The 15414-nt window shown below is 40.6% G+C and overlaps 1 protein-coding gene across 1 annotated transcript in view; it reads left to right on the top strand.

The window, feature by feature from the left end:
- KDM4C (lysine demethylase 4C) overlaps positions 1-15414 on the top strand; it is a 480711-nt gene that overhangs the window by 445108 nt on the left and 20189 nt on the right. The window contains exon 19 of the mRNA XM_075317453.1: positions 4130-4300. Coding sequence (XP_075173568.1) covers positions 4130-4300 — 171 coding nt within the window. The remainder of the gene's footprint in view (positions 1-4129; positions 4301-15414) is intronic.

Here is a 15414-nt window from a genome sequence, read left to right as displayed (position 1 = left end):
CACGTAAATGTAGTAAGTTCATAATGCGACCTAAAGATAGAAAAATACATAACAATAAATATGGCTAGATGGACGAACTGCGATGTAGCCCCTTGGTTGGTCCAGTATCGTGGAGTCTGTATTCAAAATTATTTGCCAGAAAGATTCTTCTTCCCTTCATCATATAAATCCATACATGGGTTGGAGTGGGAGGAGAGAGATGGGAGGTGAAAGGGAATGGATCCATAACAACTAAAAAGCAATAAAAAAACACACTGTTAAAAAGAGAACCTAAATGAACTACTACAAGTTACAGCATAAACAGACGCAGTGGTATATAGAAACCACATGTGTAGGTGCCTGTGCATGGTTAATAAGCCACAGCGCAGACACGTACACCATAAAGTTCAGATAGGGAAATACCACTTCGCTATATGGAGAGGATGAATCATGGGACAAAAGTCAAGATCTAAGGAGAGGCTGGACTTTTACAAGAAGAGGGCGAAGGTGAGCCGTTCATTTAGCCCATAAGGGGACATGGTTCCAAGGGTGAACATCCAGTGGCACGCAACCTGTGCCAAGCGTTTTTTGAGGTCCCCCCCCACGAATCCCAAAATGTACCTTATCAATACCTCGAACTTTCAGAGATATTGGATCACAATTGTGAACCTCTCTGAAGTGACGAGGTATCGTCTTTAGGGATTCTGGGTTGGTGACCTCCTTGGCTGCCATTATATCACGTGCATGCTCCCTTGTACGAATATGGAGCTCCCGGGAGGTCAATCCGATATATATCTTGCCGCAGCCACATGTGGCGTAATAAATTACGCCAGATGTGCTGCAGGAGATATATTCCCAGATCGAAAATTCTTTCTGGCCATCTACTGAGCAGAAAGTAGTGGCTCTGATGATATTTTTACATCCCCGGCAGCTACCACATGGATAGCAGCCAACTCGCTGGGGGCCACAGCCAAAAAGGGGGGGTCTCTTTACAACATAATGACTATGTACTAACATATCTCTGAGACTCCTTCCCCTCTTTGCTGTCATCATCGGACGTTCAGGCAGGTACCCATCAAGAGAGGGTTCCGTTTGGAGAACCGCCCAATGTTTGCTCAACATGCCTCTTATCTGTTCCCACTGACGACAGTAGGTAGAGATAAATCTGGCTACTGGACCTGATGGTGTTTCTACCGTGCCTTTCCCAGACAGTAGCTGATCCCGTCGGGAATATTTGGCCCGCTGGTAGCCCTGCTTGATGGATCTACCACTGCAACCCCTATGAATGAACCTCTCCCTCATATCCCCCGATTCATCTTCAAACACGCGGTCCGAAGAGATCTGGTGATCTGACCATTGGTAGGTAATTGCCTTCTGTCACGCTATACATAGAGACTTTATTGCCTTATTGTTGGCAACTTTGCACTTGCTTATAGGCAATTAGTTACATTTCGGGCACCTGCCCCCGGAACTTTCTTTCAGATCTCCGTGGAGATTTGTTCTCTTCTATTCTTTTCCGGGACACGTGGGGTTCTTCCCCTTCAGCACTTCTTATTTCCTGGTCTTCTATTTCTACTTATATGTTTGTTATACCCTACAGCATCTATTTAATAAAATGTTTTATACATTTCAACTATGGCTTGTCTTGGTGTTTCTGCTACTTGGAAATCTAAAGACTCCACACTCTCTGATTTTCAATTACTGTACAATGTAGTAGTCGTAGTCAGAAAAACATTTATAGCTTTGGTGCTGAAAGATTTCACTGATAAGCTGAGGCTGTAGCTATAGGGTATTGGTAGATGTGTGGCGTATCATGTAGTTTGGGTCTAAAAAAAAAAAAAAAAGAAATCAATGTTTTTAATAATATCTTTGTATTTGTTTTGCTTACAGGTCTACTGTAGCCTCATAAAAATATAGCATATAAGTATAATCCCAAGTTCTAATAATGCTGGCTTACTCTTTAGGTATGCAGCCCCTCAGATCCCAACGATTAATTACGGATGACAGATTTAAGTGGGTCATCTGAACACTTTTCTCTGTTAAGCGATCATTCAGATGTCCATTTTTTCACACACAATAAAAATGGACCGATTTTTAATTTTTTCTTCAGTCGGAGTTTCATCCAAGTGTCACCAGTTTGGTCCATGTGTAACCAGTGATTCTTGTACGTGGAAAAAAAATCTGTATTATTCTTATCTAGCAGTCCGTGAAACTCGGGAGCACTCTTATGTCATCTGTCTGCTGTCCGATATTTTTCATGGACCCAAAGACTTTTCATTGCCAAATTTGATCCAACCCTCAAATTAAAATTGGCCATGTCTCTGCGATTTTGCACAGATCATTCAGTCCGCGTAAAATCATGGCCAGGTGAATGACCTGCTAACAGCGAAAACCACAGATAACATGTACACAAAAATCAGACTTTTGAAATGAGGATTAAGAGTTTGTTTTTTTGATCAAAGAAATAATTAGATGTAAAAGTTATACTTTTTATTTTTTTGTCACTTTGCTAGCAGTATGTGAACGTTATAAACCGACTTTTCTTTGCAGTTAATGTATAAAAATAAACCATTCTTTTGCCAATATATCTACATGCAAAGAACATTCCTTTAGGCTATGTGCGCACTTACCGGATTTTTCGCGGATTTTGCCGCGGATTTGCTGCATGTTTCGCTGCAGAAAATGTTCATAACATCTCTGCAGTGAATCACCAGCAAATCCTATGGAGAAAAAAAATCCTGTGCGCACTGGGCGGAATTTGACAGCTGCATGTTTTGCTGCGGGAATCCCGCAGCAAAAACAAGTGCATGTCACTTCTTTTCCGCACATCGCTGCGGGATTTCACTCCATTGACTCAATGTTAATCATGAAATCCCGCAGGGAATAACGCAGGCAGCAAATTCTGTGCGGTTCACTGCGTTTTCCTGCGTTATTCCCTGCGGTATTTCGCGGTTTACCTCCGGTAATGTGCATCACTTGCTTGCGGTTTTGCAGGGAAGTGATGTCATTACAGGAAGAGGAAGCCGTGCAGAGTAAACACACACACAGATCACACACACATCACAGACACAGAACACATCACAGACATAGAACACATAGACACAGACACATAGAACACACATAGAAAGAAAACGGAAATATAGGAAAAAAAGAACGTGGGCTCCGCTGCATATTTACCTTCCAGCCGAGGTAAGCACACAGCGGCGGCCCGGTATTCTCAGGCTTGGGAGGGAGAGGGGCAGGGGTAATGTCCCCCGCCTCACTCCCCCTCCGGCAGCCGAGAATATCAGCCGCAGCTGCCCCGGCACTGTCGCATGCAATATGCGACAATACCGGCGTGTCCTCGGCTCTTCTTGCCACCGTGTAGCAGTGGTGGCAAGGTAATACAAGGGGTTAATGGTGATGGGGGACCACCGCCATTAACCCCAGGCTTGATCATGGCAGCGTCTATGTGACAGCTGACATGATCAACCCGTAAGTAAAGTGAAAAAAACACAGACACCGAAAAATCCTTTATTTTAAATAAAACAAACAAGCCTCGTTCACCATTTTATTAACCCCTCCCGCACCAAAGCTCCGGCGTAATCCAGGTCCGACGTCCAGCGCTGCTTCCATCCAGCCGCGACTGTCACAGACACAGGCTGAATGAAAGCAGCAGAGGTAATTACCGGTCATTTCCCACGGCCGGTAATGTGAACTCACTGCCGACCGTGGGAAATGCAGCGATCTGTCATCTATCTCTCTATCTATCTATCCCTCTGTCTATCTGTCTATCCCTCTGTCTATCTATCTATCCCTCTGTCTATCTATCTATCCCTCTATCTATTCTTCTGTCTATCTACTCTCAGAATTAAATGACTTTTTTTTTTTTTCTTCAATGTGCTTTATTGCATTGAATGCAATAAAGCACATCCCAACCCGCACGCGGCAATACCGCGAATAATACCGCGGTAAAACCGCAGCAAACCGCGGCAAACCGCATGCGGTTTTCGGGTGCGGTTTCCCGCAGTTTTTTACCGCGGGTGCGGTAATCTTTGAGGGCATGCGGAATTTTCTCAAGAAAATTCCACTTCCCAGTGCGCACAGAGCCTTATACTATGACATTAGTATACGTTCATGTCAACACTATTTTTTTTCTTGTTTGTTTCAGAGAAACAAAGCCACCAAGAAGAATCTAAATATTGGGCAGACTGTAATTGCGAAACACAGAAATACAAGGTATTACAGCTGCAAGGTGGCAGAAATAACCTCTCAGACCTTCTACGAGGTAGAGTTTGATGACGGATCAACCAGTAAGGACACATTCCCTGAAGATATTGTTGTAAGTAGAGCACTTAGGAAAAAAGAACAACTACTACTATATTGGTACAATTTTTTTTGTATGCTAAAATACTGCTAATTTAAGTAATTGATTATGCCATGATTTGCAAGAAGGCTTGCCATGAATATACAGTGGGAACAGAAAGTATTCAGACTCCTTTACATTTTTCACTCTGTTTCATTGCAGCCATTTGGTAAATTCAAAAAAGTTAATTTTTTTCTCATTAATGTACATTCTACACTCCATCTTGACAGAAAAAGACAGAAATGTAGACATTTTTTCAAATTTATTAAAATAATCTGAAATATCACATGGTCATAAGTATTCAGACCCTTTTCTCAGTACTGAGCAGACCAGGAGTCTTCTTGGTAATGATGCAACATGTTTTTCACACCTGGATTTGGGGTCCTCTGCCATTCTTCCTTGTAGATCCTCTCCAGTTCCGTCAGGTTGGATGGTGAACGTTGGTGAACAGCCATTTTCAGGTCTCTCCAGAGATGCTCAATTGGGTTTAGGTCAGGGCTCTGGCTGAGCCAGCCAAAAATGGTCACAGAGTTGTTCTGAAGCCACTCATTTCCGCACTTGGTATTTTCTTTTGTAGTTTTCAGTACACTATATGGTAAAACTCATGGTTTCATTTAAAAGTACAACTAATCCCTGAAAAAATAAGACCTTATATGGCAAGATTGACAGAAAAATATAAAAGTTACGGCTCTTTGAAGAAGGGAAGCAAAAAAAAAAAAAAAAAATTAAAGCACCACCTCAAGGTTTTTTCTTTTTTTTGGCAGGGGGGTTCAGCACTGCAGTGATGCTATTAATCTAAGCCCCCTGCTTTTGGTCTTATACTCACCCTCCGACGTTTCAATCTTTTCTTGATGAGGCTCCAATCCCGTTGCACCATCTTGTGACTGCAACCTCTGATTGGCCAGAAGTCAGAAGTTACATCACAAACTCTCAATGCAAGTTTATGAGAGCCAGAACTAAAATCTCATAGATTTAAGTTGTAAAGTAACTTCTAGCTCACTTCATGAAACCCTGATTTAGCAGGTCACAAACTGCCAAGGACTGATGGAAGCAACAATGTTTTATACACACATTTATGTTTTATACAAAACTCCGCTGTTGTCAAATGCAGAGGACTTAGAGTAGAAGCACCACTCCAGCTGTAAAATTAAAACAAAACTCTGTAGTGGTGCTTTAAGGAATCCATAGGTGCCAAATTGTGTTTATTTTACATTTCATGCTTTCAGGTCTTAGGAGCTGTTTTTATTCAGACTGCAGCTTATTGTGACACATGATTAGGACGGCCATTTGTTTGAATTATGTGAGAGTGGACACTTTATTACATTCTTGGAAAACTCTTTTTGGCCCTGTGCGCACACTGCGTTTTTTGCCTCGGATTTGCCATGGTTTTTGTTCATAACCTTTCTGCAGTCCTTCCCCAGCAAAATCTATGGGAAATCCAAAATGCTGTGCGCACACTGCGTTTTTTCTCCTATAGGTTTTTCTGCAGAATTTCTGCAGCTTTTCTGCAGCAAAAAAGTATCATGTCACTTCTTTTCCGCAGGTACCTGCGTTTTTGCCATAGATAATGGTAAAAAACTGCAGGGACGAACCCGTAGAAAAACCTCACCAAAATCGCAACAAACCGCGGTAAAACCGCATGCGGATTCCAGGTGCGTCATTACCACGGTTTTTGCCGCAGGTGCGGAATTCTGACAGAGGGTGCGGATTTTTCTTAAGAAAAGCAAATTTCCCACTTTGCACACACCCTTAAACAGAAAGCTAACAGCAGCATTTAAGTGATTCTATTATTGTGATTAGTCACCCATCAGCTCACTTGGAATGCAATATTCGTGTGACAATGGGGCCCACTAAAGGTCCACATTGCCACCATCTTCATACTTTTATGAACCCCAGGTAAAACTAAAACACAAGTGATTTTGAAGGATGTGTGCATCTTTGAATATGTAGTAGTTATAGGGACATATAGTTATAGACCCATTTGGGTGGAGATGCTCTTTGTGAGTAGGGTCAGAAAAAGTTTTGTTTTCAGTATTGGGACCTCTTCCTTGCAGTTGCAGTGAATATCAAGTATAATATAGGAAACCATGTGTTGATTACTTATTGTTAATAGTGGCTGTCAGACATCCAATGGTGTTGTGCGTTGGCCACAAGATGACCCCTTCTTCTGCGCCTACCTCACACCACATCTGTGATTCGCTTGTCATATATGTTGTTGCTGCTTGTCATTAATGCTTTCACCCTAACTCACGTCTAATGCATCAGATTTCTCTTCAGATTTAACATAAATTATGTATGTGTTATAGACCGAAATGTAATAGGGTTTATCATAAAACATTGTCTCCTCCCAGGTCAAGTTAGTCACTAAGGAGAATTCACAGTGATATATGGAAAGCCATGCCTCTTGTCTGTTCCAAATCTGACCAAAACAGATAGAAGCAGCTTTTTAGTGCCAAAAGAGCAGGTTTGGACAGCAGAAAAAATGCAGCAAAAACGCAATGTGTGAACATAGCCGTAATCTACATCTTGTGTTCTCTGAAATACTTTCCCATGGCCTCTAAACATTAACAGCCAAAGTATACCATACTTTTCGTTTGATAAGACGCACCCCAAATTTAGAGAAAAAAAAATGGGATTCATCTTACATTCCGGTGGTGTCTTACCAGAGAGGGGGCGGCTGCGGTGGTGGAGCAGAGTCACAGAAGGCAGGGGCGATGGTGGAGTAGGGCGATGTTGCGGGCACTGTGAGGCAGGAGGAGCATCTAGAAACTGTAGGTGGTGCAGGCTTTAAATAAATGGTGCCCGGAGTTAGCGTGTGCTCAGAAGGAGCTCATCTGCGCATACACCATCTCCGGACGCCATTTTCCTTAAGTCCGCTGCAGGGAGATCAATGGACCAGAGGCGGCGCGTGCGCAGATGGACCTCTCGGCTCAAGATCTCATCTGCGCACTCACTGACTCTGGGCGCCATCATTTAAGGCTATGTGCGCACAGTGCGTTTTTCATGGCGTTTTTCGGTTGCGTTTTTGGTCAGAAAACTGCATTACTTTGCTTCCCTCAGCAAAGTCTGAGTTTTCATTTTTGCTGTCCGCACAGTGCTATTTTTTTTTTTAGCTGCGTTTTTTAGGTGAAAAAAAAAGCAACATGTCAATTCTTTTTCCACCCATGCAATGCATTAGAAAAAAACCGCAGTGAACAAAAACGCAGCAAAAAGCAGCCAAAAACTCATGCGTTTTTACCACTGCATTTTTTGCCGCTGGTGCGGTTTTTTTACGGCCAACGTGCGCACATAGCTTTAAGACCGCACCACCGCCATTTTCAGAATGGTCCCTGCTGCACAGCCTGCAGCACAGCTCCCACGGCCCGCAGCATCTCCTGTGACCTTTCTCCACCTCCCCTGGTAAGCTACATTTGAACTATAAGACGCACCTCTCATTTTCCTCCCAAATTTTTGGGAGGAAAACTGTGTTTTATAATCCAAAACATACGGTACCTTTTTGCAGCATCGGAGCCTTTACATCATCACCTTTCAGAACTGTTTACCTCTAATTCTTTAACAAATGAGACTTGTCTGCAAGTACAGTGGGAGTCTTGCCATGAAAACAATGCATAAAGCCGAGTTCTTTCAACTATAATAAAACCAATGACAAGCTGGTAGTAATGACAGATTATACTCTGCAAGTCGAGGTGGAAATGTACCCTTCAGTTCATTTATTTTTAAACACTATATTTAATGAAACACTAAATGCAGCGTCATTTGTATGTATTGTTCTCCCTGGTCTGAAACTTATTTGATTAAATGGAAACATGTCTGACAATTTGCTTTCTACATTCACCCTTCAGGCAGATAATGGCTGAAGCAGGTTCTGCAGCACATCAGACATTGTTCTCTTGACAGATCCTGTATAATTTGCTTTGTTCTGTAAGTCATTTGAGCTAAATACATGCTTACCTTTAAGGCAACAACAATGAGCGGATGCTTTTTTTTTGGGGGACAAAATAATTATTTCTTAACTGTTTTTTTTTTTTTTGTATAGCAAAACAGTAAGCGTATCCATGAATATGTGCTCATTTCTAATATGCACTTTATTACTGGAGTTAAGCGCAAGCTCATTTATAACATACTCCACTGCCCATGAGAATCAACGGTATTTTCATCAGTTACCAGTTGTCCTTATCCTGTGTTTTATCATTATTCATTCACACTACCTCTTTGAATAATACCATCCATATTTAGAGCATATCATTTTAAAGGAGAGCTGTACTTATTTTGCATTCATGTTCTGTCCAATATGAATATCTATTCTTATACAAGTACAAATTTTAAGTTAGCGCAATTATTTGTTGTTTATTTCTATGGAAGTAACAATATATCTTAGTGTACTTACATGAGATTTTCTAGTGATTATAATGCATGGCTAAAAATTGTGCCAAAAACATGGGATTGAACAAAATTGGTGCAGTGATTTTATTTTTATTTTTTTTGCCCTGATTATAAACAATTGCAGTATCTTTTACTTGCAGTTGTCCTCAAAAACTCTGATGCATGAAAAGGTTTTTTGCTAGTTTCCTGGTGTAAAAAAAAAAAACCTTTAAGGCCACTTTACACACAGCAACATCACTAGCGCCCCTATCGGTTGTGCTTCACGGGCTGATCGCTGCCCGTGGCGCACAACATCGTTAGTCCCTGTCACACATACCTGCCTAGCAATGTCGCTGTGACCGGCAAAATGCTTCCTTTCTAAGGGAGAGGTTCATTCGGCGTCACTAAGCGGCTGCCCAATAGAAGCGGAGGGGCAGAGATGAGTGGCCGGAACATCCCACCCATCTCCTTCCTTCCTCATTGCCGGCGGCCGCAGGTATGATGTTGTTCCTCGTTCCTGCGGTGTCACACATAGCGATGTGTGCTGCCGCAGGAACAACGAACAACCTGCGTCCTGCAACAGCAACGATATTTGAGATTAGAACGACGTGTCAACGATCAACGATATGGTGAGTAATTTGATAGTTAGTGGTCGTTCGTGCATTTCACACGCAAAGACGTCGCTAACGAGGCTGGATGTGCGTCGCGAATTCCGTGACCACAACGACATCTCGTTAGCGATGTTGCATGTAAAACCCCCTTTAGACTATGTGCGCACACTGCAGATTTGTTTCTCTTGGGAAAAACGCACCTTTGGCATAAAAACACATGCATTTTTACCATTTTTTTGGTGCGTTTTTGTCCCAATGGCAAAACACAGGGAAAATCGCAGGGACCTGCAGAAAAGAGGTCACATGCTGCTTCTTTTTGCTGTAGAAAAACTGCAGCAAAACCTGTAAGGCCGGCGTCACACTTGTGATTGACTCACACAAGTGTAATGTGAGAAAATCTTGCATTACACTCAAACCAATGTTAATCAATGAGCCAGCTCCGATCTGCGGACTGAGGAAAAAATCTCAGCATTCTGCGATTTCTAGAGTTTCTCGTGCGAGTCTCTCCAATGCCAGTCTTTGGGTGGGAAAAATAAATGTATGTCACACGGACGGCACACGGACCATCCTAGTGTCATGCGTTTTTCTAAATACAATTCTATGATATAGCAGAGAACACTGTAAATGCTCCTGTACATGACAGTAATGATTAATAGCTGCTGAGAAAAAAAAAGGATCACATACGGATTGAATACGGATTGCTCATGGACTACTATTATGAGAAAAATCACAGACTCACATTGCAATTGCATTTTACATGGATCAACAGTCGGACACAGCTCATCCTACTCTCAGGCATGAGAATCGGACCGATTTTACAATCGCAAGTGTGACGCCGGCCTAAGGAAAAAAGAAGCAACATGCGCACAGCATTTTGGATTTGTCATAGGCTTTGTTGGGGAAGGATTGAATGAAGTTTATAAACACAAACTGCACCAATTCTGCACCAAAAATGCAGCAGAAAAAGTAGTGTGCTCCCAGGGCCTTATTTTTTGGAAAATTTTTGCCCAATTGGGGAGTTATGCAAAAATGTTGCAACATTTGGTCATTTTCACTCCAGTCATTCACCGAAATGAGTAGAGCATGGAAGGGACCTAGTGTGGCAAAGTTCGCCCATCTAATTCATTCAAATTTCACCAGTAATGTACTCTAGTGCCTCAATGGAGTATATTTCTGGCACCCATTAAGAAAATCACCCAGTTCATGTAAGGCCGATGAGGAACAACACCCTGTCTACAATGAAGGAAGCTTAACATTGGATGCCCTCGGGTCTTCCAACAGAATAGTGAAAGGTTTGGTTTCAGAAAAAGTCCTGGAAGACTTTGGAGTGCCTCTCAATCCATTCAATTCAGTTCAAGAGCCTCATTTCTAGTAATATTTCAAGAAGACAGTTACAGCATGCAAATCCGAGAATGTTAGTGAACTGGGGGCCATCGCTAATGATGAGTGAGCTATCATTTCTCAATAACACTTCCAGAAGCTGGTGTCTGGTTGTGCATTATGTCTGCAGCAGGTCATAACAGCCAAAGGGTGCTGTACTAATTCTATAATTCTATGTACTATAATTCTGAAAGTGCAATAGTCTTTAAATGTGATATTTTGTGTTCCATTTGGGGAAACAACTCATTATATTAGTTGTGTTGAACTATTTTCAAAGTTCTTGTTTGAGTGGTTAATTGCAAACAGCAGAAAATTTGCACATTTAGCAAGTAAACCTAATTTGCAATGATGGTGTAATAATTTTGATTGCAACTGTAGCACTGTATTGATAGTTCTGACTATTTGTGAAAGGGAAGCTATCATCAGTAAATGTCCTACCTGCTCTCGAAACCATACTGATCTTCCTGTGTACCGAACTCTGGCTATCCACTGACTGAATTGACACAGGTTTGGGCTACTTGGTGTACAGTCGCACAACAGCAATTCTCAGATAAGTCGCAACACCAAAATAATCTGACTGTGATGTTTTTTTAGCATTATGACTTAGTTTCTAAGCAATGGTCAAATAGCAGATTAGTCTCACGCAATTCGAATGCAAGTCAAAAGTGACCTGCAATGAAGCCTACGGCAAGTGCGAGTCACACGCAACTTGTCACTAGCGACAGAAAATCGCGACTTTATTACAGTAACAGTAGGTTGCAATGCAACATCATATGAAATTATTAGATGCAATGTGACCCTGCAATTTTATTGTCACACAACACATTTCGTAGTGTAGCCCCAGGCTAAATGTTATATCTGATTTTAGTTTATTTTTTTGTTTAATAAATATGGTTTCAGATTTTAAAGAATTCAAATTGTTGCAGACAAATTTTACCTGCAGTTAAGTCTGTCGCAACAAAGACTAAAATGCTAGAAAATGTATACCAGAAATGCTTTGTTTCATAATCCCTGTGTTTAACCTTGAATTTAGCTTTTAATGTGTGTTCATTGACTCTAATGTGGAGCAGGTGAATATTTAACGGGTGTGTTTAAAAAAAACAAACAAAAAAAAACCCCTTGAAACTAATTTTAAGCTTAGTGAGTTTTCAACACGTGCAGCGCAGATGGTAGGGTGCTCTAATTGTTACTTAATTGCATATGACAATCTGAATTAAGGGACTATGGGTTACAGACTTTCAAGTCAATATTTAGGACAGATGTTTGTTTTGTATGTTATAATCTAAACATTTTGTTAGTTTTTACAAACACTAAAACATTAATATTTTTAACATGGCGGTCATCAGTTTACAGCTGAAATGTAACTTACATTAAAAGGGCACAAATGCAGCACAGAATGAACACTAATACTTAAAGATCTCTTAACAGCTTTCCCTTAAGGGGCTCGTGAGCTAAAACCTATGAATGTAAACAAAAAAAAATTGTTCCATGATATTTGTTCTTCATTCTCATTATTGGAGTCCTGTTCTAAAATTTTGCATACTGTAATTGTATGTTCATTCCTTAATGAGTTTTAGTATGTTAAACTGGCTACATCGTAAGATAGTGGCTGCAGAGCTGAATAGTACTTAATTTTTTAATTTCTCATCTCCATTGTGGAGATATTAGCTAGTGAAGTATAGATTCTAATTTCTACTAAGACTAAGCTAAGGGGGCGTAAACAGAGATTCTTTTTTGGAGGCGTGTACTTTTTCGATCGCAGATGTTAACCAATCATAACCACAGGGCTTCATGAAGGGGATAAAAAAAAAAGGTACACTCCCCCAGAGAAAGTCAGACCCTGCTTTCTCTGTATGAGACATGAAATGAAACACAGCCCTGCTCTGCTCACTGATCTCACTCCCTGCAACTACTGTAATTATAAGACTTTAGTCACACTGGCGTGTAACTTAAATCACCCGGACTGGCCACTCGCTATCCTGATGGGAGTGTGTCAGCTTCATGTATTTTTGTGCCGCTGCATGCTCCTATCAGGAGACCAGGCGGCTAGTCCGGGCAGTGCAATGCCATCCTCGCATGAGTCCCACGCAAGTATGCCTGTAGCTTAAGCGGTCGAGAAGAGGAGAGCGGATCTGTGTGTCATTACAAACACCTGTGCAGTGTGCACTTCAGAGGTTTGGATGAACACAAGACAAATGCATTGCACATGTTTTTGGTTTTTTTTTTAAATAATTTAGCTTGCAAAAGTATTTTGTTACTTCCCACTTTAGAATTTACGTAATACTTATTATACTAATACTCTGTTATCCTCTGTGTAGCAGAGCAGATTTTTTTTCAAGACTCCAGTTCAATAAATCACACGATAAAAATGTTATGTATAAAAAGTACTGACAATCTCATTTTAATTTTATAACCGACACTGTAGGTATATATAAAAAAAAATCAACAGAAATTCAGTTGTTTACATCTATACATAACTGTGCATCTTTAAAAGCATATGCTATAGTGATTCAATCAGTCAGACATGCTGCCAATTACTCTGCCTTGCTGTCACAATTGTAGGTAGCATTGAGTTAAATTGCAGGTAACATAAAGCTGCTGTTTCCATGCTGTGAAATTGGCCTGTGTATTATTTCTACACAGCAAGCTGTCATCTGCTGTTCTTTCCTTTACTAAAGAAGAGAGATCATCTACAATATGAAACACCATCCATCCCATTATACTGTGCACCATGTTCATTCACTAATTTTTAGTGCTCAGAAGTTCCTGATTATAAGCTGTAAAAGTAATGCCACCGACTCCTAAATAAAGATATTTATTGTAATTTTAATATATGAAACCTATGTTGAAAATTCAAACTGTATAATATGATCTTTCAATTTTAGGCATAGTCTATGGTCTTTGCTGATATGTCTGTCTCAGGTCTCATTCTAATATTCATATTTAAGCACATATGTGAAAAAATGATACTGGTGTCTATCAGTAATTTACATCAGTGTACGGTCCATGGGTCCGTTTTTACCATCAGTGTGTTGTTTGTGTTTTTCACAGATGGACCAATAAATACATTTCAGAGCTTTTCCTAGAAATGTCATTTCATGACAGAGATCCCATCCACGTGCACGTATGTGTTTTTCACGCACCCATAAACTTTTATTGGCCTTTATCATCTGTGCTGCCAGAAAAAAACGGACATGTCTCCATGTGTTTTGATTGGACACACAGTTTGTGTAAAAACACCGGCATATGTATAGTGCCTTGCTGTGTCCATGAAAATAAAAGGGATACAAAAAATGTTCCATAAGGCTATCTGAATGAGGCCTTAGTAAATAGTTCTATTCCGCCGTGAAATAACAGTTCAAGTGTATCTGTTCTTAGAACTCAATTTTGTGCTGTTGAAATACATTAACTGGGTGTTACCATTCCCTTGTTCAAATGAATGTGTCTCACTGTGACACTGTCCAGTCATTGCTGATCGTGTCAGGCTATGTAGGGACACATGAAATAGCACCTAGTTGTTGATTTATGCATAGTACACCCCTTGAATAAATTGTTGGAGCATGCCGCAATGTTTTGTCATATTCAACATCTAATAATAAAATCCTCCTGAAATCGTACACATCCAGAGCTACAGTATAGTCACACGTTGTGATCTAAGCTACTCATCAGTTACAATAAGGATCCACAAACTTGATAAAGTATTAAGTAATGTTCTTTACTTACATTGTATCCTATTGGTTGCTTTCTGGTTACATTTAGGTGGTTGCATTTTTTCAGAATTTGCTTTCACCTGATAACAACCACACATGGTATATTTTATATTGCTTGGTCATGAGATATAATCCCACGCCTTTGTAAATTTATTGCATGGAATTCATGCTCAAGCAATCTTCCAAGAGCAGGTGGTGTCTCCAGCTGTCATCCAAAGGCCCTGTGGAAAAGACGTGTTATTTACACCAAAAAAAAAGTTGCAGCACACTTGTCAGATCCAGTTCTTTATTATTTGAACATTAGCAGTTTAAAAGACTGAGAGGACTAGTGTTCCCACATGGCCAACACCATTTTGCAGGAGTGCACCCTTTACCTGCTAATGCTGAATTAATAAGGAATTCAATTTTATGAGTGCAGCTGCGCCATTTTTTCTTCATCATATATATAGGAGTTTTCAACTTTTGAGCCAAGCACCGTCATTGTCCCAAGATACCTGTCAATCGAGACAACCAAAGTCTGATAACACAGGTCTGCAAGGGTAAAATTGTTTGAAAAGTAAGAAGTGATTTTAATATACTTTTTATCGCTTAACAAAGTTCCATCACACAGTTTTTGACAAGCATTGACTCCATAGGCTTTGTCTTGCACCATACTTTGACCCCTTTGCATGACTTTTGGTGGATGATTTTGGTCTCGGAAAAAGTACCTGCTTGCTCCTTGTACCTATTTTTCATGGTACAGAAGCATATAAATACAATGCCCTCCATTCTTTTCTTAAGACATTGCTCTAGTGCATTGCAATGATGCTGCTGGGCTTATGGAGAAATCTTACATTGAGTACAATGTGAGCGAGTGGAGACTCTTTATTGATTTATCCAAAAAAATGTGAAAGCTGTGCAACTGCACAATGGCAGCAAGTATACTTGAGTGCCTGTAGAACATTCTGTACACTTGAGGGAAAGCTATGAGAATTTAGACTTTATTCTCCAGAAACTTAATTACGAGGATCAGGGATGGTCAATATAT

The sequence above is a fragment of the Anomaloglossus baeobatrachus genome, chromosome 1 (genome assembly GCF_048569485.1).
Source record: "Anomaloglossus baeobatrachus isolate aAnoBae1 chromosome 1, aAnoBae1.hap1, whole genome shotgun sequence".
NCBI lineage: Eukaryota > Metazoa > Chordata > Amphibia > Anura > Aromobatidae > Anomaloglossus > Anomaloglossus baeobatrachus.
The sequence above is the reverse complement of the archived record's forward strand: the minus strand, read 5'-3'. Positions and strand labels throughout refer to the sequence as shown.